We start from the raw sequence: 25446 nt of genomic DNA, 5'->3' as shown, positions 1-25446 counted from the left end.
CCGTACTGGGCCGTGCTGGGCCGTACTGGGCCGTGCTGGGCCGTGCTGGGTCTCCGCTCGCTGCCACCCCGGTGTCGGGGGGTGCTGGGGGCTCGGGGGGGGCCGCGGGGCCCCCTCCCCACGCCGCCGACCTCGCCGTGGGCAGGATCCGGCCGCTCCCCGGCGCCCTCAGGCCGCGTCGTCCTCCAGGCTGACGGCCTGGCGCTGCGGGGGGGCGTCAGTGGGGGGGGGGTGGGAGGGGGGGGGCAAGGCCCGTGCCCGAGACCCCCTCCCTGTACCCCAGAACCCCTCCCTGTGCCCCAAATCCCTTGCCCCAGGCCCCCTCCCCATCCCCAAGACCCCCTCCCCGTGCCCCCAGACCCTCTCCCCATGCCCCAGACCCCCCCCCATCCCTGAGACCCTCTCCCTATGCCCCAACCCCCCCTTCCATGCCCCAGACCCCCCCTTCCCATACCCCCAGACCCCCTCCCCATCCCTAAGACCCCCTCCCCGTGCCCCCAGACCCCTCCCCATACCCCAGACCCCCTCCCCATGCCCCCAGACCCCCTCCCCATCCCCGAGACCCCCCCCATACCCCAGCCCCCCTCCCCATGCCCCAAATCCCATGCCCCCATACCCCCTCCCCATCCCCGAGACCCCCCCCATACCCCAGCCCCCCTCCCCGTGCCCCAAATCCCATGCCCCAGACCCCTCTCCCCATCCCTGAGACCCCCTCCCCATACCCCAGCCCCCCCCCCCATGCCCCAGCCCCCCCCTACATACCCCAGCCCCCCCCCCCAACCGCCCCAGCCCCCCCGGCTCACCGCGGGGTAGCTGTAGCCGCCCTGCCCGCGCCCGGGGGGCTCCTCGTCCTCGGTGGTCTTCTGGTACACGGGGTTGTCGAAGTTGATGCTGTTGGTGCTGCGCAGCCGCCACGTCCTCCACAGCAGGCGGGCGCCAAAGGCCGCGAGGATGAGGAGCACTGGGGGGGGTTGGGGGGGGGGGCATCAGGGCTGGCCCCCCCCCCCCCCCCAGGAACCCGCTGCAACGCCAGGACCCCCAGCAAAGAAGCCCCAATCCCAGGAACCCCCCGGTTGGGATCCCCCCGACAATGCTGGGACCCCCCCCAATGCTGGGCCCCCCCAGTTCTGGGACCCCCCCAACCCAGTTGTGGGACCCCCCAGTGCTGGGCCCCCCCCAGTCCTTCCCCCCCCCCCACCTCAGTTCTGGGCCCCCCAGCCCATTTTGGGATGGGCAAGGCCCCCCCATCCCAAATCCCCCCATGCCGGGACCCCCCCATGCTGAGACCCCCACACCCCAGGACCCCCCCCAATCCCAGGACCCCCCCCCCCCATGCTGTGTCCCCCCCCCCCAAACCTACCCAGGGGCAGGACGACCGCCAGCGCCGTGGGTCCCGTCCTTGGCCCCATGCTCCCCACGGCGTCACCGCTGAGAGCTGGCAAAGGGGAGGGGCGGCCGTCAGGGGGGCAGGGATGTGTGGGGCAGGGATGTGGGGCTGGGATGTGGGGCTGGGATGTGGGGCTGGGATGTGTGGGGCAGGGATGTGGGGCTGGGATGTGTGGGGCTGGGATGTGTGGGGCAGGGATGTGGGGCTGGGATGTGTGGGGCAGGGATGTGGGGCTGGGATGTGTGGGGCAGGGATGTGTGGGGCAGGGATGTGTGGGGCAGGGATGTGGGGCTGGGATGTGTGGGGCAGGGATGTGGGGCTGGGATGTGTGGGGCAGGGATGTGTGGGGCAGGGATGTGTGGGGCTGGGATGTGTGGGGCAGGATGTGTGGGGCTGGGATGTGGGGCTGGGATGTGGGGCTGGGATGTGGGGCTGGGATGTGTGGGGCAGGGATGTGGGGCTGGGATGTGTGGGGCAGGGATGTGTGGGGCAGGGATGTGTGGGGCTGGGATATGTGGGGCCGGGATGTGTGGGGCTGGGATATGTGGGGCTGGGATGTGTGGGGCTGGGATATGTGGGGCTGGGATGTGGGGCTGGGATGTGTGGGGCAGGGATGTGTGGGGCTGGGATGTGTGGGGCAGGGATGTGTGGGGCTGGGATATGTGGGGCCGGGATGTGTGGGGCTGGGATATGTGGGGCTGGGATGTGTGGGGCAGGGATGTGTGGGGCAGGGATGTGTGGGGCAGGGATGTGGGGCTGGGATGTGGGGCCGGTACCTGTGGTGCCGTTCCCAGTGGCGCCATTCCCGGCGGTGCCGTTCCCGGCGGTGCTGGGGCCTGGGGGGGCCCCGCTGAGCACCGGGGGCCGCGGCGAGGCCGTGGTGGGGCCGGGGGCTGCAGCCGTCGGGGTTGGGGCTGAAGGGTCTGGGGCGGGGGGAAGAAGAGGGTGAGCGGGACCGGGGTCCCAGGGGGGTCCCGGGAGGGTTCCGGGGGTTCCCGGGGGGGTCCCGGGAGGGTTCTGGGGGGTCCCAGGGGGGTCCCGGGAGGGTTCCAAGGGGGTCCCGGGGGGGTCCCGGGGGGGTCCCGGGGTACCTGTCAGGCAGCTGCGGCCGTCGGGCGCCAGGCTCTGGCCGTCGGCGCAGGCGCAGGTGTAGCGGGGGCTGTGGGGGCTGATGTGGGGCGCGGGCAGGCAGAGGTACCCGCAGCCCCCGTTGTCCCGCGCGCACCAGTTCTCACCTGGGGGGCAGAGGTGAGATGGGAGGGGACGGGGACAGGGACGGGGACAGGGATAAGGACAAGGATGGGATGGGGACGGGGACAGGAGGGGAAGGGGACAGGGACGGGATGGGGACAGGGACAGGAACAGGGACAGGGACGAGGACAAGGACGGGATGGGGACGGGGACAGGAGGGGAAGGGGACAGGGACGGGATGGGATGGAGACAAGGATGGGATAGGGACAGGGACAGGAGGGACACGGGGACGGAGCGATGGAAGGACACAGGGACGGAGGGACGGGGTACGGAGGGGACAAGGGCACCCGGACAGGGGGACGGAAGGACGGGGGGGGGACGGGGGGGGGGTCGCGGGTACCTGGGGGCTGCTTGAGGGCGTGCTGCAGGACCAGGTCCTCGGGCGAGAAGAGCCCCTCGGCCACGCGGCGCACGTCGGCGCCCGTCAGGCGGTTGGCGCTGAAGATGGCCTCGTTGAGGACGTCGGTCCAGAACACCGCGTCCTGCGGGCGCACGGCGTTGGCACGCGCCGGGGGGGGGGGGGGGGGGGCACAGGGGGTGTGTGGGGAGGGGGGGGGGGGGGACGCGGCCGCCGCGGGGCCGGGCTCACCTCGAAGACGGTGACGGCGAAGGGGTGGGCGAGCGCCTGGGGGTCCACCAGCACCGTGCGGCGCTGGCCCCCGTCCACGTCGACGCTGGAGAGCGCGTGGAGCCGCGAGTCCACCCAGTAGAGGCGCTGCGAGGGGAGGTCTGCGGCCGGCGTCAGCCGCGGCACCGCGGAGGGGACCCGCGGGGTTGGGGACACGTGGGGACGGGGATGGGGACACGCAGGGACGGGGACACGTGGGGATGGGGACACGTGGGGACGGGGATGGGGACACGTGGGGACGGGGATGGGTGGGGACGGGGACGGGGACACGCAGGGACGGGGATGGGTGGGGACAGGGACGGGGACACGTGGGGATGGGGATGGGGACACGGAGGGATGGGGATGGATAGGGACAGGGACGGGGAAACGTGGGGATGGGGACACATGGGGATGGGGATGGGTGGGGACAGGGACCAGAATGGGGATGGGCGAGGGACTGGGACTGGCACTGGGACCAGTAGGGGACCAGGACGCGTATGGGGACACGGATGGGGACATGGATGGGGACATGGATGGGGACAGGGACCGGGACCCAGATGGGGACGGAGATGGGGACAGGGACCCGCATGGGGACACGGAGAGGGGCAGAGAGCGGGGCGTGGATGGAGCCTGGGGACAGGGCCGGGGCCGGGGGCGCAGCGCCGCTCACCCAGCGTGATCCCGTTGGGCCACTCGATGCCCTCCGTCACCAGCGCGTAGTGGTCGGCGCCGTTGAGGCCGCTCTTGGCGATCTTGGCCGTGCTGCCCCAGTCGGTCCAGTACATGAAACTGGGGACGGAGCCAGTCCCAGTCACTGCCTGCCCCACGGGGGCCAGCAGAGCCGCATCCCCGCGTCCCCGCATCCCCTGGTGCCCCCCATGTCCCCAGAGGTCTCTTCCAACCTAAATGATTCTGTGATCTGTGTCCCAATGTCCCTCCATGACCCCCCACATCCCCCAATGTCCCCGTGTCCCCCCCAGATCCCCATGTCCCCATATTCCTGTGTCCCCATATCCCCACATCCCCATGCCCCCATATCCCTGTCCCCGTCCCCATATCCCCATGTCCCCCTGTCCCCATGTCCCCATGTCCCCCTATCCCTGTCCCCATATCCCCACATCCCCATACCCTCATGTCCCCATATCCCCCTGTCCCCATAGCCCCATATCCCCTTGTCCCCATATCCCTGACCCCATAACCCCATATCCCCTTGTCCCCAAACCCCCATAACCCCATGTCCCCATATCCCCATATCCCCTTGTCCCCACATCCCCCTATCCCCACATCCCCTTGTCCCCATATCCCTGTCCCCGTCCCCATATCCCCATGTCCTCCTGTCCCCCTGTCCCCACATCCCCATACCCCCATGTCCCCATATCACCCTGTCCCCATAACCCCATATCCCCTTGTCCACAAACCCCCATATCCCCATGTCCCCCTATCCCTGTCCCCATACCCCCATGTCCCCATATCCCCCTGTCCCCATACCCCCATATCCCCTTGTCCCCACATCACCCTATCCCCACATCCCCATGTCCCTATATCCCTGTCCCCAAATCCCCCTGTCCCCGTCCCCGTATTCCCATGTCCCTGTCCCCATATCCCCACATCCCCATACCCCCATGTCCCCACATCCCCATACCCTCATGTCCCCATATCCCCCTGTCCCCACACCCCCATATCCCCATATCCCCATATCCCCACATCCCCATGTCCCCATATCCCTGTCCCCAAATCCCTGTCCCCGTCCCCATATCCCCATGTCCCCCCGTCCCCCTGTCCCTGTCCCCACGCCCCCATATCCCCATGTCCCCATATCCCTGACCCCATAACCCCATATCCCCTTGTCCCCAAACCCCCATATCCCCATGTCCCCACATCCCCCTATCCCCACATCCCCATGTCCCCATATCCCTGTCCCCGTCCCCATATCCCCATGTCCCCCTGTCCCTGTCCCCATATCCCCCTGTCCCCATATCCCCACATCCCCATACCCCCACATCCCCATATCCCCCTGTCCCCACATCCCCATACCCCCATGTCCCCATATCCCCCTGTCCCCATATCCCCATATCCCCTTGTCCCCAAACCCCCATAACCCCATATCCCCATATCCCCATATCCCCTTGTCCCCATATCCCCCTATCCCCACATCCCCTTGTCCCCATATCCCTGTCCCCGTCCCCATATCCCCATGTCCTCCTGTCCCCATGTCCCCACATCCCCACATCCCCATACCCCCATGTCCCCATATCCCCCTGTCCCCATGTGTCCCTGTCCCTGTCCCCATACCCCCATATCCCCATGTCCCCCTATCCCTGTCCCCATATCCCCACATCCCCATACCCCCATGTCCCCATATCCCCCTGTCCCCATACCCCCATATCCCCTTGTCCCCACATCACCCTATCCCCACATCCCCATGTCCCTATATCCCTGTCCCCAAATCCCCGTCCACGTCCCCGTATCCCCATGTCCCTGTCCCCATATCCCCACATCCCCATACCCCCATGTCCCCACATCCCCATACCCTCATGTCCCCATATCCCCCTGTCCCCACACCCCCATATCCCCATATCCCCCTATCCCCACATCCCCATGCCCCCATATCCCTGTCCCCGTCCCCATATCCCCATGTCCTCCTGTCCCCATGTCCCCACATCCCCATACCCCCATGTCCCCATATCCCCTTGTCCCCACATCCCCCTGTCCCCGTCCCCATGTCCCCCTGTCCCCATGTGTCCCTGTCCCTGTCCCCATATCCCCATACCCCATGTCCCCCTGTCCCTGTCCCCATACCCCCATATCCCCATGTCCCCATATCCCTGACCCCATAACCCCATATCCCCTTGTCCCCAAACCCCCATATCCCCATGTCCCCATATCCCCATGTCCCCCTGTCCCCACATCCCAATACCCCCATGTCCCCATATCCCCATGTCCCCATAACCCCTTGTCCCCAAACCCCCATATCCCCATACCTCCATGTCCCCATATCCCCTTGTCCCCACATCCCCCTATCCCCATATCCCTGTCCCCAAATCCCCGTCCCCGTCCCCATATCCCCATGTCCTCCTGTCCCCATGTCCCCACATCCCCACATCCCCATACCCCCATGTCCCCATATCCCCCTGTCCCCATGTCCCTGTCCCCACATCCCCATGTCCCCAAATCCCCCTGTCCCTGTCCCCATGTCCCCAAATCCCCCTGTCCCCAAATCCCCCTCCCCTTGTCCCCCCGTCCCCACATCCCCCATCCCCACACCCCCACACCCCTACACCCCCGTCCCCGTACCCGTGCAGCGGGTCGACCGCGATGGCGCGGGGCTTGGCGCCCGGCTCCCGCACCAGGGTCCTGCGGCGCGCGCCGCTGCTGTCGGCCACGGCCACGGCGCCCAGCTGCGAGTCGGTCCAGTAGAGGTTGCGGTGCACCCAGTCCAGCGCCAGCCCGTCGGGCGCCCGCAGCCCGGCCCCGATCACGGTGGCGGGGGCGCTGCCGTCGGCCAGCCCGGCTGCCGGGGCCCTGCGGGACGCGGTGGGTTCGGGATGGATTCGGGGGGGCGGGGGGGTGGTTTGAGGGGTTTCGGGGTCCCCAGGGGGTGGGGGGTCTCCAGGGAGGTATGGGGTCCCGGCAGGGTTTTGGGGACCCATGGGGTTTTGGGGTCCTGGCGGGGGGGGTTGGGGTCCCAGTGAGGTTTGGGGGGTCCTGGCAGGGTTTTGGGGGCCCATGGGGTTTTTGGGGTCCTGGGAGGGAGGGTTTTGGGGTCCCAGTGAGGTTTGGGGGGTCCTGGCAGGATTTTGGGGGCCCAGCAGGATTTTGGGGTCCTGGGGGGGAGGTTGGGGTCCCAGTGAGGTTTGGGGGGTCCTGGCAGGGTTTTGGGGGCCCATGGGGTTTCTATGGCCCCCAATGGGGCTTTTAGGGTCTGGGTGGGGGGGTGTCCTGGGGAGCTTTGGGGGCCCTGGTGGGGTTTTTGGGGTCCTGGAGGGGCTTTGGAGGTCTTGGTGGGGTTTTGGGGGTCCTGGTGGGGATTTTAGGGGTCCCGGTGAGGTTTTCGGGGTTCTCTGGGGGTACTTTTGGAGTCCCAGCAGGGTTTTTGGGGTCCCAGCAGGGTTTTCATGTCGCAGCTGGGCTTTTGAGGCCCCGGGGCTGGTTTTGGGGGTCCCGGGGGGGTTTCGGGGTGCCCCTCACCGGTAGATCTTGCGCTGGGAGAGGTCGGACCAGTAGATGGTGTCGGCGGCGACGTCCACGTCCAGCGCCACGGCGTGCTTGAGGCGCCCCAGCAGCCGCGTGTAGTTGCTGCGGTCCAGGGCCAGGCGCCGCACCTCGTGGCGCGTGGTGAAGAGCAGCGCGGCCGCGGGGGCTGCGGGCACCGGGGGCTCAGCGGGGGGACCCCAGCACGAGTCCGGGGGGGGGGGGAGAATGGGGGGGTTTGGGGGGGATTTGGGGGGAAATGGGGGGGATTTGGGGGGAAATGGGGGGGATTTGGGGGGAAATGGGGGGATAAATTGGGTGGAATGGGAGGGGATTTGGAGAGAAATGGGGGAATTAATTGGGGGAAATGGGATAAATTAGGGGAAATGGGGATAAACTGGGGGAATGGGGGGGATTTGGGGGAAATGGGGGGATTTGGGGGAAATGGGGGGGTTTTGGGGGGAAATGGGGGGGATTTGGGGGGAAATGGGGGGATAAATTGGGTGGAATGGGAGGGGATTTGGAGGGAAATGGGGGGAAATGGGGATAAATGGGGAGGATTTGGGGAAATGGGGGGGATTTAGGGGGAAATGGGGGAGATTTGGGGGAAATGGGGATAGACTGGGTGGAAATGGGGATAAACTGGGGGGATATGGGGGAGATTTGGGGGAAATGGAGGGGAATGGGGGAAATGGGGGGATTTGGAAGGAAATGGGGGGGATTTGGGGGGAAAAGGGGGAATAAATTGGGGGAAATGGGATAAATTAGGGGAAATGGGGATAAACTGGGGGAATGGGGGGATTTAGGGGGAAATGGGGGGGATTTGGGGGAAATGGGGATAGACTGGGTGGAAATGGGGATAAACTGGGGGATATGGGGGAGATTTGGGGGGAAATGGAGGGGAATGGGGAAATGGGGGGATTGGGGGGAAATGGGGGGATAATTGGGGGAAATGGGGGGAAATGGGGATAAACTGGGGGGAATAGGGGGAATTTGGAGGGAACGGGGGAATAGATCGGGGGAAGTGGGGATAAACTGGGGGGAAATGGGGGGAAATGGGGGGATAAATTGGAGAAATGGGGATAAACTGGGAGAAATGGGGGGATACGGGGGGGATGGGGATAAATTGGGGGGGAAATGGGGGAGAAATTGGGTGGAATGGGAGGGGATTTGGAGGGAAATGGGGGGAAATGGGGATAAATGGGGGGATTTGGGGGAAATGGGGGAATAAATTGGGGGAAATGGGGATAAATTAGGGGAAATGGGGATAAACTGGGGGAATGGGGGGGATTTGGGGGAAATGGGGGGGGATTTAGGGGGAAATGGAGGGGATTTGGGGGAAATGGGGATAGACTGGGTGGAAATGGGGATAACTGGGGGGATATGGGGGAGATTTGGGGTAAATGGGGGATTTGGGGGTAAATGGGTGGATAAATTGGGGGAAATGGGGATAAACTGGGGGGAATGGGGGGATTTGGAGGGAAATAGGGGGATAGATTGGGGGAAGTGGGGATAAACTGGGGGGATATGGGGATAAATTAGGGGGAAATGGGGATAAACTAGGGGGAATAGGGGGGATTTGGAGGGAAATGGGGATAAATGGGGGGGATTTGGGGGTAAATGGGGGGATAGATTGGGGGAAATGGGGATAAACTGGGGGGATATGGGGGAAAATTGGGGGAAATGGGGGAAATGGGGGGATAAATTGGGGGAAATGGGGATAAACTGCAGAGAAATGGGGGAGGATTTGGAGGGAAATGGGGGGAAATGGGGATAAATGAGGGGGATTTGGGGGTAAATGGGGGGATATGGGGGGAAACTGGGGGAAAGGGGGGATTTGGGGGAAATGGGGATAAACTGGGGGGAAATGGGGATAAATTAGGGGAAATGGGGATAAACTGGGGGGAATGGGGGAGGATTTGGAGGGAAATGTGGGGAAATGGGGATAAATGAGGGGGATTTGGGGGTAAATGGGGGGATATGGGGGGAAACTGGGGGAAAGGGGGGGATTTGGGGGGAAATGGGGATAAACTGGGGGGGAAATGGCGATAAGCTGAGGGAAATGTGGGGGATAAATTGGGGGAAACTGGGATAAACAGGGGGGAAATGGGGGAGGGGGAAAGCGGGGTGCAAAGGGGGAGATCGGGGGGGGGGCCGTGCACCCACCCACGGCGCGGCAGGCGTTCCCGGCGGGCTCCATGCGGTAGCCCTGCTCGCACTCGCACTTGTAGCTGCCCGGCAGGTTGCGGCAGCGCTGCCCGCACGTCTGCGGGTCCTGGCACTCGTCGACGTCTGCGGGGAGACCGGGGTGGGGGGTGGGGGGTCAGGGGGGTGGTTTTGGGCTCGGGGGGGCTCGGGGGGGGCTCAGGGGGCGCCCACCTTCGCAGCGCTTCCCGTCGGGGCCCAGGCGGAAGCCGTCGGGGCAGAGGCACTCGTAGCCCATCGGCAGGTCCCTGCAGACGTGGGAGCAGCCCCCGCCGCCGAGCAGGCACTCGTTGACGCCTGGAAATGGAGGAAATCAATCAATCGATCAATCAATCAACCCCGGTGGGGGTGAGAGGTGGGGGGGGGGGGGGGGTCCCGTCCGCACCGCACTCCTTGATGGGTTCATCCGACCAGTCCCGGCAGTCGCGGAGCTGGTCGCAGACGCGCTGCAGGGGGATGCACTCGCCCGAGCGGCACTTGAACTGGTGGGGGCCATCGCAGGCGGTCACTGGGGGGGGACGGGGGGGAGGACACGGGGCCATCAGCGCCTGCCACGTGCGTGTGTGTCCCCCCCCCACCCCACCCCCCCGTGGCCGCCACGCACCGTTGTGGCAGCCGTCCTCGTCGGAGCCGTCGGCGCAGTCGTGCTCGCCGTCGCACTGCCGCGTGCCCGGCACGCAGCGCCCGTCGCCGCACTGGAACTGGTCGGGACGGCACGTGGCAGCGGGGGCTGTGTGCGTGGGGGGGGGGGCATTGGGGGTCAGGGGCGCTCGCTGAGCCCCCCCACCCCCCAGACCCATCCTGGGACCCCCCGTGGGGCGCAGCCTACCGCAGCCGTCCTCGTCGGAGCCGTCGCGGCAGTCGGGGCTGCCGTCGCAGCGCCAGCGCCGGTGGATGCACTCGCCGCTGCCGCAGGGCACCTGCAGCGGGGGGCAGGTGGCGGCGGGGGCCGGGGGCCGCAGACCGAGGGCCACTCGTCGGAGCCGTCGGGGCAGTCGGCGTCGCCGTCGCAGCGCCATAAGGCGGCCACGCAGCTCGAGTCGTTGCAGGCGAAGTCGTGGGGGTCGCAGGTGGCGGCCGGGGGGCACCCGGCCTCGTCCGCCCCGTCCTCGCAGTCCCGCTCCCCGTCGCAGGCGAAGGCGAGCGCCACGCAGCCCCCGTCGCCGCAGCGCAGCTGGTCGGGGCGCAGGACCGGGGGGCTGCCGAGGGGACCCCAGAGTTGGCATCGGGGGGGGGGTGCGAGGGGTCCCCGAGTCCCCCCCCCCCCCCCCCCCCAAGCCCGGCACTCACGGCAGTCCCGCTCGTCGGAGCCATTCTCGCAGTCCTCGTGCCCGTTGCAGCGCCAGGACGCGGGGACGCAGCGGCTCAGGCGGCCGCCGCAGCTGAACTCGGACGGGGCGCAGGGCAGGGAGCCTGGGGGAGACGGGGGCTGGCACCGGAGGGGGGGCACCGGGCGGGGGGCACCGCGTGGGGACGTGGGGGAACCGGGCAGGGACGTGGGGGAACCGGGGCGGCGAGGGATGGTGCAGGGAGAGGGGAGCTGAGGGGGGGCCCAGCACGGCGCAACGCAGCGTGGTGCTGCACGGCGTGGGGGGGAGGAGGAGGAGAGAAAGGGGAAGAGGAGAAAGAGGAGAAAAAGCTAGCGGAGAGAAGCAGGAGGGAGAAGAGAGAGAGGGAAAATAGGAAAGGAGGAGAGAGAGAAGAGAAAAAGAAAAAAAAGAGAGAAGGAGGAGACAGAAGGAGAATTGGGAGAAGAGAAGAAAAAAAAGAAAAGGAGAAGAAGAAAGAAGGAGAGAGAAGAAAGAGAAGGAGGAGGAGAGAGAAAGAGAAGAGAATGAAGAGGAGAAAGAACTATAAAAGTTGGAAAGAAAGAGGAGAGGAGAGGAGAGGAGAGGAGAGGAGAGGAGAGGAGAGGAGAGGAGAGGAGAGGAGAGGAGAGGAGAGGAGAGGAGAGGAGAGGAGAGGAGGAGGAGAGGAGAGGAGAGGAGAGGAGAGGAGAGGAGAGAGAGAGAGGAGAGGAGAGGAGAGGAGAGGAGAGGAGAGGAGAGAGAGGAGAGAGAGAAGAGAAGAGAAGAGAAGAGAAGAAGAAGAGAAGAGAAGAGAAGAGAAGAGAGAAGAGAAGAGAAGAGAAGAGAAGAGAAGAGAAGAGAAGAGAAGAGAAGAGAAGAGAAGAGAAGAGAAGAGAGAGGAGGAAAAAAGAAAGAAGGTGGAGAAGGAGAAGGAGAAGGAGAAGGAGAAGGAGAAGGAGAAGACGGCATGGCAAGGTATACATGGTATGGCACAGCACGGCACAGCACAGCACATTATGGCACAGCATGGCAGAGTCTGGCATGGTACGGCACAACATGGCACAGCACAGCACGGCACAGCGTGGTATGGCACAGCAAGGCAGAGTCTGGCATGGCACGGCACAGCACCGTAGGGCATGGAACTGCACAGCACCGCGCAGCACAGCAGCACCGTACGGTGCATGGCCCAGGGCTGCTGCACGGCACGGCCCCGCGCGGCACGCGGCGGTCGCGGCACTCACGGCAGGTCGCGGGCGTCTCGTCGGAGCCGTCCCGGCACTCGGCGCTGCCGTCGCACACCCACTTGGCGGAGATGCAGGCGCCGTCCCCGCACCGGAACTGGCCGTGGCTGCACGGCTCGGCCCCTGCGGCACCGGGCGCTGAGCGGCGGCACCGGCACCGGCCCCCAGCCCCATTTTGGGGCCCCCAGCCCCATTTTGAGACCCCCAGCTCCATTTGGGACCCGCCAGCCCCATCTTGGAACTCCCAGGGCCATTCTGGGACCCCCAGCCCCATTTTGAGACCCCCAGCTCCATTTTGGGACCCCTCCCAGATCCATTTTGGGCCCCCAGCCCCATTTTGAGACCCCCAGCTCCATTTTGGGACCCCCCAGCGCCATTCTGGGACCCCCAGCCCCATTCTGGGCCCCCCCTAGCCCCATCTTGGAACCCTCAGTCCCATTTTGGGTCCCCCCAGTCCCATTTTGGGTCCCCCCAGTCCCATTTTGGGACCCCCCAGACCCATTTTGAGACCCCCCGGACCCGTTTTGAGACTTCCAGCCCCATTTTGAGACTCCCAGCCCCATTTTGAGACTCCCAGCCCCATCTTGAGACCTCCCCAGTTCCACTTTGGGCCCCCCCCAGCCCCATTTTGGGATCCCCGGGCCCATTTTGGGGCTAAACCCACGATTTGAGACACAAGCGAGACTTGGGAGACGGTTTGGGGGACTTTGGACTTTGCTTGGGGACTGCTGGGGCACGAGGCCGCCCCTTGGGACCCTTTCAGCCCCCTCTGAGCCCTTTTTAGGCCCTTTTCAGGCCCCTTTCGGCCCCTTTGGGCCCCCCCTCAGCCCCTCCGGGGGTCCCGGGGTCCCCGCGGCCGCCCCCAGCCCTCGCCCCGCCGCGCTGCCATTGGCCGCCGCCGCGGTGGCCAGTTGGCCCCCGGGCCAATAGGAAGCGCGGGACACGCCTCGGGGGGCGGTGCCACGCAAGGGGATTGGGCCGGGGCGGAGAGGGGCGGGGCAGAGCCGCCCTCGCCACGCCCACCGCGCCCCCTGCCCTCAGTCATGGCGGCGGCCATGAGGGCGGTGGTGGGGACCCCCCCCCCTCCCCCCTGCTGTCCCCCCCCGGCCCCGGTGCCCAAAGCCCCCCGAGAACGCGGGGGGGGGAGGGGCTGGGACCCCCCCCGAGCCCCCCGGGGAGCCCCTCAGTGCCCCGGGGACCCCTCCCCAAAACCCCGAGACCCCCCCCCAGCACCCCAGGACCCTCCTAAGCACCCCCAGGTTCCCCCCCCAGCACCCCGGGACCCCCCCTCAGACTCTCGGGCCCCCCCCCCAGCACTCCCAGGACCCCCCCAGCACCTTGAGACCCCCCCCCCAGCACCCCCAGGGACCTCCCACAGCATCCCGGGACCCCCACCGGCACCCCCAGGATCCCCCCAGCACCCCGGGGAGCCCCTAAATGCCCCGGGGAGCCCCTCAGCACCCCCTCAGCGCTCCCCAAGTCCCCGGGGACCCCCCCCAGCCCCACGCCAGCCTCACCCAAGCCCCCCCTTAACCCCCCCCAAAGCCTCCCCTCGTCTCCCACCACCGGTGGAGCCGGCACCGGGCACCACCGCGTCCCGGCACCACCACCACCACCGGGCACCAATGGCACCGGGCACCACCGGCACCGGGTACCGCCATGTCCTGGCACCACCGGCACCGGCCACCGCCACCACCGGCCACCACCGCGCCCCGGCACCAGCTACCACCGCACCCCAGCACCACCGTGCCCCGGGACCACCACCGCCACCGGGCACCACCATGTCCCGGCACCACCGGCACCGGCTACCACCGTGCCCTGGCACCGTCGGCACTGGGCACCACCAGCACCGGGCACCACCGGCACCGGCCACCACCGCACCCCAGCACCACCGTGCCCCGGGACCACCACCGCCACCGGGCACCACCATGTCCCGGCACCACCGGCACCAGCTACCACCGTGCCCTGGCACCGCCGGCACCGGGCACCACCGGCACCGGCCACCACCGCACCCCGGCACCGGCCACCACCGCGCCCCGGCACCTCGGTCCCCGCCCGGCGAAGCCCCTTACCTGCGAGCATCACCAGCAGCGCGCCACCGAGCAGCGCCCACGCGCATGCCATGCTGCCGCCCGCCACGCTGCGGCCTCGCCGCGAGGCACCGGGCACGACGGGAGCCCCCGGACGACGACGACACCGACGACGGCGGCGACGGTGATGCCGACGATGCCGGCCGGGGCCGTGCGCTGCCGCCCTTCGCTCTCGCCCTGGCGCAGGGGAGGGGTTTGAGCATGGGGTGATTTTCAAAACTGCTCCACATCATGCGAGGAGGAGGAGCGCCCGACCGCACGATGTGACATCGGCGCCTTAACTCTTCCCCCGCCCGGCCTCCGCGGACAGACGGACGGACACGGGTACGGACAGACGGACGCGGAAGGATACGGACGGACACGGGTGGATACGGACAGACGGACACGGACAGAGCCCCGTCCCCGACCCCCCACCGGGGTCCCCCCCGGCCCCCTTCCCTTTTCCACGCTCGGCGGCCGGATTCCCCCCCCGGCGCCGCTCAATGAACCGCTGCCCGCCCACCGCCGCCACCGCCCGCAGCACACGATTTTGGGGTGGTTTTGGCCACTTTTGAGGTGTTTTTATCTCTTTTTGGGGTGTTTACTTCCCTTTTGTGGTGTTTTCGTTCCCTTTTGGTGTGTTTTCATCTCCTTTTAGGAAGTTTTCATCCCTTTATGGGGTGGTTTTGTCCCTTTTTGGGATGTTTCCGTCCCCTTTTGGGGTGCTTTGCACCCCCCCCCTTGAGATAAAGCTATGCTGGAAGCCAGCCCCACACCCAGCAGGAGCCCCACAAAGGGAGTAAATCCCCCCAGGTGGGGTAAATCCTCCCCCCAAAGGGGGTAAAACCCCTTAAAGGGGCAAAGTCCTCCCCGGAAGGGGGTAAGTCTCCCCTAAAGGAGGAGAAATCCTCCCCCTAAAGGGGGGGGTAAATCCCCCTAAAGAGGGCAAATCCCTCCCCAAAGGGGGGTAAGTCTTCCCCCAGAGGGGGGGTAAATCCTTTCCCAAAGGCGCTAAATCCCCCTAAAGAGGGTAAATTCTCCCCCAAAGGGGGGTAAATCCCTCCCCCGAAGTAGTAAGTCCTCCCCCAAAGGGGGTGCAAGTACCCCTAAAAAGGGTAAATCCTCCCCCAAAAGAGTGTAACCCGCCCCCCAAGAGGGTAAATCCTCCTCCAAAGGGGGTAAATGCCCCTGAAGGTGTAAATCCACCTGAAGGGGGTAAATTCCTTTCCCCAAAGGGGGTAAATATCCCCCTGAAGTGGGGGAATGCCCCCCCAAAGGGGGTAAATGTCCCTGAAGGTGTCAATTCCTTCCCCTAAAGGGGGTAAATATCCCTCTAAAGAGGGAAAATCCCCCCCAAAGGGGGGTAAATCCCCCCCCAAGCACCACCCTCCACCCCCCCCCCAACTCCCCACCCGCGGCAGGACGCAGCGGAGGCGCGCAGCGGTTCCGTCTCGTTTAATTTATTACTGCTTGAAATCCAGTGACATCGACACGCGCGGCCGGCGGCGGGCGGCCATGAGCCGCGACCTCCAGCGAGCCACCGAAAACAGTACCGCTGCTGAAAATGGGGCGGAAAAGAGGAAAAACCGGGGAGCGAGCGCTCCCTGTGAACAGTTAATGCTGTTACGAAGGCTACCGAGGCCGGGGCGCGGCGGGACGCGGACGGTCCTACATCTCTCGGCGGTATAAATATGGGATTTTTCGGACAGGTTACTCGAGGCTGGGACTACGGCGTTGCTACCCGTTAGAGCTAAGGGGGGACGGGGCCGTGGGAGGGGGGTTCAGTCGTCTTCGGTGCCGCTGCCGGAGCGATCCTGCGTGGGGAGAGAGGAGGTTAGGGCTGGATGGGGGGGGTTGGGGGAGAAGAAGGGGGTTTGGGGGAGAAAGAGGGGGCTTGGGGGGCAAAAGAGGGCGTTTTGGGGGAAGAAGAGGTCATTTTTGGGGAAAAAGAGGGGGCTGGGGGGAGAAAGAGGGGGTTTGGGGAGAAAAAGACGGCATTTTAGGGGAGAAAGAGGGCATTTTGGCGGAGAAAGAGGGCATTTTGGGAAAAAAAGAGGGCATTTTGGGAAAAAAAGAGGGCATTTTGGGGGAGAAAGAGGGCATTTTTGGGGGAAAAAGAGGGGGCTGGGGGGAGAAAGAGGGCATTTTGGGAGAAAAAGAGGGTGTTTTGGGAGAAAAAGAGGGCGTTTTGGGAGAAAAAGAGGGGGCTGGGGGGAGAAAGAGGGCATTTTGGGAGAAAAAGAGGGTGTTTTGGGGGAAAAAGAGGGGGCTGGGGGGAGAAAGAGGGTGTTTTGGGAAAAAAAGAGGGCATTTTTGGGGAAAAAGAGGGGGCTAGGGGAGAAAGAGAGGGCATTTTTTGGGGAAAAAAGAGGGCGTTTTTTGGGGGCCTCACCTCCTCCTGCTCCTCCTCGCTGTCGTCGTCGCTCACCACGGGCTTGGCGCGGGAGCCGCGGCTGGTGCGCCTGCGGCCCTTGAGCCGCTCCTGCGCCTTCTCCTTCCGCCCCAGTTTGATTTTCACCTTCACGGACCGGGCTGCGGGGGGAAGGGGGAGCCGCCGTCACACCAGGACCCACGCGGGGGCTCCCCCAGTCCCCCCCCCAGACCCCCCCAACCCCCCCAGTCCCCCCCCCTCCCCACATCCCGGTGCCCCCGTCCCGGCTCCCGTCGTCCCCGCTGTCCCGGGGCAGGGTGCGGGCAGCGTGCGCTTCCCCCGGGCACGCCGCCACGGCCCTGCCCGGCGGGAGGGAGGAGGTTCGGGGCCGTTCCCCCCCCCCACCCCCCCATCCACCACCCCCCGACCCCCGCTGCTGGGGGGGGACTCACCCTCTGATTCAGATCCTTCCTCTTCGCCTTCCTCCTCCTCCTCACTGTCCTCACCTTCGCTCTCCTCCTCCTTCTCGATTTTCTGCCTCACGCTGGTGAAGACGGACTGCAGCACGATGGAGTCCTCGTAAATCTGGGGGGGGGGACGGCGGGAGGGTGAGGAGGGGGACGCCCCGAGACCACCCCCCAGCGTCCCGGTCCCACCCCACGGCCCCGGTGGCGGCGTGGCCTTACCAGGGAGCCCTCGAGGTTGAAGGTCTGCGCGTTCTGGCACAGCAGCATCACGTCCTTCTCCAGGTCGTTCAGGCTGCGGTACTTGTGGTTGCGGATGCGCTCCTGCGGGGGCGGAAAAACGGGGTCAGGCCCCCTCAAACCTCCTCTCCGTGCCCCAAAACCTCCTCTCCGTGCCCCAAAACCTCCCCATGGCGCCCCAAAACCTCCCCTCGGAGCCCTAAAACCCTCCCGGTGCCCCAAAACCTCCCCCCGGTGCCCCCCATTTCACCCGTACCCCCCCGCGAGGAGCCGGGATTTTTTTTTTAATTAATTTATTTTTTTTATACCTTGATTTTCTTGAAGTCGACCGGCTTGCGGATGAGCTCGTAGTACTCGGGCAGCTCCTTGCGGGAGGGGAGCTGGATGAAGACCTCGCTGAGCTGGCGGCCACTGCTGCTGCACGGCAAGAGGGACGGCGCGTCAACGGGAGCACCGCGCGTCCCGCGACCCGCGCGACGGAGCCGCCCGCGCTGCGCCACGTGCCCTCAGCTGCCTAATTAATTAATTAGCCAACTGCTCATTCCCAGCCCGCCTGAGGGAGCTGCTTCCACCGCTGGCCGGCCACGCGCGGCATTTGGCAAGCAGCTTTGGGTTTTTGAGCTTCCCAACGCCCCGCCGACCTCGGCGGCCACCCCGAGGGGGATGGCACGGGCGGCGTGCCCGGCGGTTGGGCGGCGTGCCCGGCGTCGGGGCCGTGCGCTGCAGTCCCCGCGTCGAAAGCGCTCGGGCCCCCCCGCTTCTCCCTCCCCTCTCCTACCTGTCCTTGTACTTGATGACGGCGTCCACGATCTTCTTCATCTTTTTGGTGAGGTTGGGCGGGTTCGGGGAGAGCTTCTCGGCCGGCGGCCGGCCGCGCTTCTTCTGCTTCTTGCTCTCCTCGTCCTTGTCCCGGCTGCGGGTGCTGGTGGTGGGGGTGGCGGAGCCCACGTCCGTGTCCCGCTTGCGCTTGCGGGAGGACTTCTTCTGGCGCACCTCCTCCTCGATCTCCTCCAGCGTGCCCTCCTCGATCGCCTGCCCGGGGAGCAACGCGGGAGCCGCTAGCACGGAGGCCCCCAGACCTCCCTGAGCTGCCCCCCCTGCCCAAACCCAAAGCCCCAACTCGGTCTCGGGGGGCTGCGCGCGGCTCCCGGGCGGCTCCGGGTGTGTGATGGTCCCCTCGTTACGGCGGGGGGGTCACCGAGTTCTGATATTTGTGGGGTATTTGGGGAGGAAACGAGGCTGGGGAGAGGCCGGCGCGGTTCCGGCGCCACCTCCCCGCCGCGGACGGGGCCGCCCGAGGGCGTTTTAACGGGGCGCCCGCCTCGGTAGCGCCCGCGAGCGCGTGCTGGGAACGCCGGCACCCCCAGGACGGACGGACGGACGCGAGCACGGGGCTGAGGAGGCCAACGGAGAAGGGTGCTGTACCATGTATACCTTGAGCCACTGCTTCTCCGTCAGCGAGTCGCTGTAGTCCACCTCCTTGCGGTGCCGGGAGCCTCGCCCGAACATTTTTTCCTCCTCCTCCTCGCACGTTAACCTCTCCACCTCGGCGTCGTCCTTGATGATCCACGAGGGCAGCTCGTCCTCCTCCATCAGCCGCGGCTTGCGCTTGGGGTTGCGCGCCTCCTCCCGCCGGCGGTCCAGGTCCATGCGCTGCAACGAGACGGGGGTGAGCTGGGGGGCTGCCGCCGGGCTCCGGGGGGGGGCTGCTGCGGCCCTAAATCCTCCTGGGGGGCCACGGCACGGCCTCGGGGGAGCGCGGGGCCGGGTGGGGAGAGCCGCCGGCAGGAGTGGAAAACGTTTCGGTGGCCGCCGGCTCGCCGCAGCTCGGTAGAGACTGCTGGAATGAGGGCAGGCATACGGCCCGGTCAGGGGGAGAGGGGGGCAGTAATTAATTAGCGGCTGGAGCTCGTTAGCTGCGGGGCTGCGAAGCTCGCCCCTCTCTGCCGCCGAGTCCCTGAAGGACTCCAGGCCGGCGTCGGGCACGGGGCGTGGGCGTCAGCGCCGGGAGTTAACGGGGCTGCGACTTCAGACATGGCACGGGCAGCAAATATCCGGCTCTAATTAACGCTCTGCCATTAATGCCGCCGTTCTAATTAACGCTTTGCCATTCCCAGTGCCGTTTGGGAGAGCTGTAAGTCCTCCCTGGTCCTCGCTTGCCGTGCCCGTCCCTCACCCTCGAGGAACGAGGAGCCTCTCCTCTTTTACAGCGCTCCTCTTCCCCCCTCCTCCGGGGGGTGCCAGGGCTATTTTGGGGCCGGAACTGGCTTTTTGCTCAGCGCCGGGGGGTTCGTGCCCCGCGGGCGAGAGGGGGCAGCGCTGCTGGAACCTCCCGGCCCCACCATCCCGGAGGGGAGGGGGGGCGCCGCCGCCCCGAGCCTGGTCCCTTACCGGAGCCGGGAGCGTCCTGCCCGTGAGCCCCTGCTCCACAGTTTTGTTTTACCTGATGAACTCGAACGAGTCACGGCTCCGTTAAGCACTCGCGGCTGATTTCTGTTAGAGAGACCGTTTTAGCTGCTACTCGGGAGAACAGCGGGCACCACTCCTCCTGCGCAGCCGGGGCCATGCTCACCATGAAAAGGTCAAACTCCTCCTCGTGCCGCGCGATCATCTGGTTGACCGTTTCGTCGTCGGGGACCTCGTCTTCCTCCTGCAAAGACGGCGGGGGGGGGGGGAAAAAAAAGCCCCAGCTCAGCGACGAGAACGGCGCCGCGGCGGGGTCGTGCGCTCGGAGCACAGCGCCGAGCATCGTCACCATCCGACGCGTGTTGGGTTGCCCGTCAAGAGACGTGTTTTTAATTTATTTTTTTTTTTATGTTTTATTCTTATTTATTTATTTTTTATTTATTTTTTTTTTTTTTGGGCGGCCTCAGTCCGGTTTCTAGCGGGCGGGTAATTCCACGGTGCAAAGACCACCGTCGGAGCTGGCACGTGCGTTGGCAGTCTCAGCAGCAAGGCCGAGGATTGAATGGGCGTGGAGACTGAACAACCCCTCTCACCTTTAGAGGTGGTTCCTCCAACTCAGCGTTCAGGCACAGGGTTGAGGCAGTGTGGGGGAAGCTTGCACTGCCACTGCCGCTGCCCGCGCTGTATCTGTTCTGTGGATAAATAGAGGACTTCAGTCTCCAGGGCTGTCAATCCGGCACCTTTCACCGACGCTCAAAAAACTCCCTTCAACTAGCAACAAGTGTTCATGCGCCTTCCTTCTAGCCCCCGCGCCCTTGGCCTCGAGGACGCGCAGAGCAGTGGAGCAAAGCCAGCCGCACGGTCGCTCAATCGCGCTCTGGAGTAGCAGGAAGCGGCCGCTGCTGCCCCTTACCTCGTCCTGCTCCTCGTGCTCCAGGATAGCCTGGAGGAAGGCTCTTCGCTCGTGGCTCGAGGACTTCTGGTCAAACATGCCGGCTTGGATAACCTTCTGGTCGACGTTCAGCTTGTACTTGGCGGCGGCGAGGATCTTCTCCTCCACGCTGTTGACGGTGCAGAGCCGGAGGACGCGCACCTCGTTCTGCTGCCCGATGCGGTGCGCTCGGTCCTGCGCCTGCAGGTCCTGCCGGGGACAGGGCGCATCGGTTGCTGAGGGGGTTCTAAGGCAGCGCCCGGCGGGACGCGCAACGGGTTTGTCCTCGACAACGCGGCGTGGGCCGGGGCTGCGCGACGCCGCTCCCCGCGGGTCCTGAGGGCTGCGTTGGGCTCGCAGGGAATTTCGGTTACTCGCCGGGACCAGCGCGGAGGGACGAGAGCGCTCTCCTTAGGGGACCGAGCGCGCGCCGAGAACGGCGGCCAGAATATTTTTTTTGGGGGGGTAGGGGGCCTGCTCCCCGCCTCTCGGAGGCCGTCGGTCAGCAGGAGCTCGCCTGGGGGCTTCCACCAGCGCCGGGCATGGAGGACGGGGGGGTTTTTGGTGCTTTAACGCACCGCGGGCCGGGAGGAGGTGGGGAGGGGGGGGGTCTCCGACCTCCGCTGCTGGCGGAGCCTTTGGGCGTCGCTGCCAGCGCCGGGCTCTCGGCTTCTCTCCGGCCTCCCCCGCCAGAAGCGAGCCCCGGGAGGGCGAAGGGGCCGGGTTGTGGCAAAGCCCCCGCTGCTGCTGGCTCTCGTGCCGGGGGCGGCGGGCGGACAGAAGGGCAGCGTTTTGGGCGCAGGAGGAGCAGAGGCTGGGGGGGGGGGGTCTTCGTCCCGAGGCTGCCAGCGCGGCTGCGCTTCTCTCCAGGCTCGGCAGCGAGCGAGGAGCTCTTCGAGGCACGCACGGGAACGGCGCGGCCGGAGCCGTCTTCTCCATCCGGCTTTTTGTGCGCTTGCTTGGCTTTTTGGTTTGGTTTTGTGGTGGTTTTTTTTTGTTTGTTTGTTTGTTTTTTTGGTTGGGTTTTTACCTGGTGAGGGTTCCAGTCGCTGTCAAAGATAATCACAGTATCTGCGGACTGGAGGTTCAGACCCAGCCCGCCGGCCCGGGTGCTGAGCAAAAAAATGAAGTACTCAGAGCCTGGCTCATTGAAAGTCTTTAACAACATGCCGCGGTCTTCGGCTTTAGTGGTTCCTAAAGACAGAGAGGAAGGGTTACTCCTGCCCGGGACGCCACGGAGACACCTCGAGGCGGTGGGGACGGGCCGGGGGCTGCCTGTGAAAGGCTGCTGGGCGCGCTCGGCTCGAGGCTGCTTGCGGTAGAAAGGCTCCGGGGACGGGGAAGAAGGGAGACGAGCGGCTGGAGCAGGAGCAGCGCGGTGTCCGGGGCGGCCCCGGGCGCATCGCATCTCCCAGAGCTCGGGGCAGCGGCTGCAAGGCCGCGCTCGGCGCTAGGCGAGGGTCTCTGCCAGCCCGTGCCCACCCAAACGCCCCCCTCGGAGGAATAAATCGCACGAGGCTCAATGTAGGGGCCCGGGGGGGAGTGCGAGAGGAGCTCAAGCATCAAAGGGAGCCAGAAATAAACGCCGTGCTCGTGCCGGTTGGGGTTAACGGCTACAGAGACCTCGGCGACTTCCCCGCTCGGTGCCGGGGCGAGTTACGGCCCCGCTGGGGACAGAAAGGGCCGGGTGACGCCAGCAGGACGCTGCCCTGACGCCCCTCTGGGGCCGGGGGTCAGTAAACGGGGGGCTTAAAGGAGGAATTGGATCCGAGAGACTGAGGTCAGGGAAGGAAAAAAACCTCGGTTTAAGGAAGGGCTTCAGTCTCGTTTTGGGCTTCGCTTGCCCCGTTGGATGGTTTTCGGAAGGCCGACTTTTTAAAAGTCGGCGCCGCTCTTGGCTGGGAGAGGTTTTTGGGTCCGCCCGCGCCTCGGCAGTGCCACGCGCGGGCACCTTTACAGGAATTCCGTGCTCTGCTCCCGCGGTGACTTGATTTTACTTTTCTGCTGGGCCGTTCGTCCGAGCTGTGCCCCCGCACGAAGCCTGGAGCTCCGCTCGTGTCCCATCACGGGGCTAACGAGGTTAAAAGCGGCCACCCAGCCTTACACCAGTAACGAGGCTCCGGCCACCAGCCTTACCCCCTTTGGGCGTTGGACCCGATGATCTTTCGAGGTCCCTTCCAACCCCTACAATTCTGTGATTCTTACACCAGTAACGAGGCTCCGGCCACCAGCCTTACACCGCTAACGAGGCTCCGGCCGCCCATCACGGCGGCTCTCAGCCCGCCAGCATTAATTAAGAGCTACGTGGAGCTGAGAAGCGGGAGCTGGAAGGTGCCAAGCCCAAGGCTGCGCTCCTCACCTGCCCTCCGACAGCCACTGCCTCATCCCGCGCCCCTGCAGAAAGGTTTCTTCTGTATCCTGCGCCCCTTAAGGACGTTTATTCTTTATCCTGCGCCCCTTAAGGACATTTATTATTTATTCGGTGCCCCTTAAGGACGTTTATTATTTATTCTGCGCCCCTTAAGGACAGTTTCTTCTTTATCCAACGCCCTTTAAGGACGTTTATGCCTTATTCTGCATCCTTTAAGGACATCCTTTAAGGACGTTTATTCCTTATTCTACGGCCTTTAAGGACGTTTATTCCTTATTCTACGGCCTTTAAAGAAGGTTTCTTCTTTACTTTACGCCCTTGAAGGACGTTTATTCTTCATTCTACGGCCTTGAAGGACGTTTATTCCTTATTCTGCGCCCTTTAAGGACATTTACTCTTTATTCTACGCCCTTGAAGGACATTTATCCTACACCTTTTAAAGAAGGTTTCTTCTTAATTCTGCGCCCTTTAAAGGTGGTTTCTTCTTTACTCTACACCCTTTAAGGAAAGTTTATTCTTCATTTTATGCCCTTTAAGGACATTTTAATTCTTTTTCCTACAACCTTTAAGGAAGGTTTATTTATTTTACACCTTTTAAGGAAGGCTTATTCTTTATCCTACGCCCCTTACAGAAGGTTTATTCCTTATCCCATGCCCCTTAAGCAAGGTTTATTCTTTATTTGACGCTCTTTAACGGAGACTTATTTATTCTACGCCTTTTAAGGAAGGTTTCTTCTTTATTCTACGCCCTTTAAGGACGTTTATTCCTTATTCAACGCCCTTTAAGGACGTTTATGCCTTATTCTGCGCCCTTTAAGGGCATTTATTCTTCATTCTGCGCCCTTGAAGGACGTTTCTTCTTCATTCTGCGCCCTTGAAGGACGTTTCTTCTTCATTCTGCGCCCTTGAAGGACGTTTCTTCTTCATTCTGCGCCCTTGAAGGACGTTTCTTCTTCATTCTGCGCCCTTGAAGGACGTTTCTTCTTCATTCTGCGCCCTTGAAGGACGTTTCTTCTTCATTCTGCGCCCTTGAAGGACGTTTCTTCTTCATTCTGCGCCCTTGAAGGACGTTTCTTCTTCATTCTACGCCCTTGAAGGACGTTTCTTCTTCATTCTACGCCCTTGAAGGACGTTTCTTCTTCATTCTACGCCCTTGAAGGACGTTTCTTCTTCATTCTACGCCCTTGAAGGACGTTTATACCTTATTCTACGCCCTTTAAAGACGTTTATACCTTATTCTACGCCCTTTAAAGACGTTTATACCTTATTCTACGCCCTTTAAAGAAGGTTTATTCTTCATTCTACGCCCTTGAAGGACGTTTATTCCTTATTCTGCGCCCTTTAAGGACATTTATTCCTTATTCTACGCCCTTTAAGGACCTTTATCCTACACCTTTTAAAGAAGGTTTCTTCTTAATTCTGCGCCCTTTAAAGGTGGTTTCTTCTTTACTCTACACCCTTTAAGGAAAGTTTATTCTTCATTTTATGCCCTTTAAGGACATTTATTCTTTTTCCTACAACCTTTAAGGAGGTTTATTTATTTTACACCTTTTAAGGAAGGCTTATTCTTTATCCTACACCCCTTACAGAAGGTTTATTCCTTATCCCATGCCCCTTAAGGAAGGTTTATTCTTTATTTTACACTCTTTAACAGAGACTTATTTATTCTACGCCCTTTAAGGACGTTTATTCCTTATTCAACGGCCTTTAAGGACATTTATGCCTTATTCTACGCCCTTTAAGGACGTTTATACCTTACTCTGCACCCTTTAAGGGCATTTATTCCTTATTCTACGTCCTTTAAAGAAGGTTTCTTCTTCATTCTACGCCCTTGAAGGACATTTATTCCTTATTCTACGCCCTTGAAGGACATTTATCCTATACCTTTTAAAGAAGGTTTCTTCTTTATTCTGCGCCCTTTAAAGAAGGTTTCTTCTTTACTCTGCACCCTTTAAGGAAAGTTTATCTTCATTTTATGCCCTTTAAGGACATTTATTCTTTTTCCTACAACCTTTAAGGAAGGTTTATTTATTTTACACCTTTCAAAGGAAGGCTTATTCTTTATCCTACACCCCTTAAGGAAGGCTTATTCCTTATCCTACACCCCTTAAGGAAGGCTTATTCCTTATCCTACACCCCTTAAGGAAGGCTTATTCCTTATCCCATGCCCCTTAAGGAAGGCTTATTCCTTATCCCATGCCCCTTAAGGAAGGTTTATTCTGCGCCCTTGAAGGACGTTTCTTCTTTATTCTGCGCCCTTGAAGGACGTTTCTTCTTTATTCTGCGCCCTTGAAGGACGTTTCTTCTTTATTCTGCGCCCTTGAAGGACGTTTCTTCTTTATTCTGCGCCCTTGAAGGACGTTTCTTCTTTATTCTGCGCCCTTGAAGGACGTTTCTTCTTTATTCTGCGCCCTTGAAGGACG

The 25446-nt window shown here is 63.3% G+C and overlaps 2 protein-coding genes across 10 annotated transcripts in view; both read right to left on the bottom strand.

The window, feature by feature from the left end:
- Window positions 1–31: 31 nt before the first annotated feature.
- LOC310888476 (low-density lipoprotein receptor-like) lies at window positions 32–14428 on the bottom strand. Its single transcript, XM_083815201.1, is given in 20 exon segments — window positions 32–204; window positions 804–961; window positions 1361–1435; window positions 2164–2310; window positions 2479–2622; window positions 2979–3120; window positions 3228–3367; window positions 3916–4034; window positions 6540–6767; window positions 7434–7605; window positions 9603–9728; window positions 9816–9938; window positions 10027–10149; window positions 10246–10371; window positions 10471–10581; window positions 10584–10826; window positions 10829–10840; window positions 10932–11054; window positions 12172–12294; window positions 14244–14428. Coding segments are annotated over 20 exon segments (2523 nt in total). The 5' UTR covers window positions 14296–14428; the 3' UTR covers window positions 32–168.
- A 1256-nt stretch (window positions 14429–15684) lies between these two features.
- LOC310888475 (transcription activator BRG1) overlaps window positions 15685–25446 on the bottom strand; it is a 33984-nt gene continuing 24222 nt past the window's right edge. For 2 of the 9 annotated variants that reach the window (XM_083815192.1, XM_083815194.1), the window contains exons 26-36: window positions 21683–21846; window positions 20635–20862; window positions 20315–20413; window positions 19888–19965; window positions 18741–18968; window positions 18094–18347; window positions 17624–17732; window positions 17298–17399; window positions 17064–17196; window positions 16633–16772; window positions 15685–16054 (exon numbers count right to left, since the gene is read on the bottom strand). In XM_083815192.1, coding sequence (XP_083671318.1) covers window positions 16022–16054; window positions 16633–16772; window positions 17064–17196; window positions 17298–17399; window positions 17624–17732; window positions 18094–18347; window positions 18741–18968; window positions 19888–19965; window positions 20315–20413; window positions 20635–20862; window positions 21683–21846 — 1568 coding nt within the window. In that variant the 3' untranslated portion in view covers window positions 15685–16021. Of the gene's footprint in view, window positions 16055–16632; window positions 16773–17063; window positions 17197–17297; window positions 17400–17623; window positions 17733–18093; window positions 18348–18740; window positions 18969–19758; window positions 19809–19887; window positions 19966–20314; window positions 20414–20634; window positions 20863–21682; window positions 21847–25446 lie in introns of those variants that run through there. The other 7 variants (XM_083815195.1, XM_083815193.1, XM_083815196.1 and 4 more) reach the window with 7 other exon arrangements.

The sequence above is a fragment of the Anser anser genome (assembly GCF_964211835.1).
Source record: "Anser anser genome assembly, chromosome: 35".
Classification (NCBI taxonomy): domain Eukaryota; kingdom Metazoa; phylum Chordata; class Aves; order Anseriformes; family Anatidae; genus Anser; species Anser anser.
Note: the sequence above shows the minus strand (reverse complement) of the source record. Positions and strands in the feature narration are given on the sequence as shown.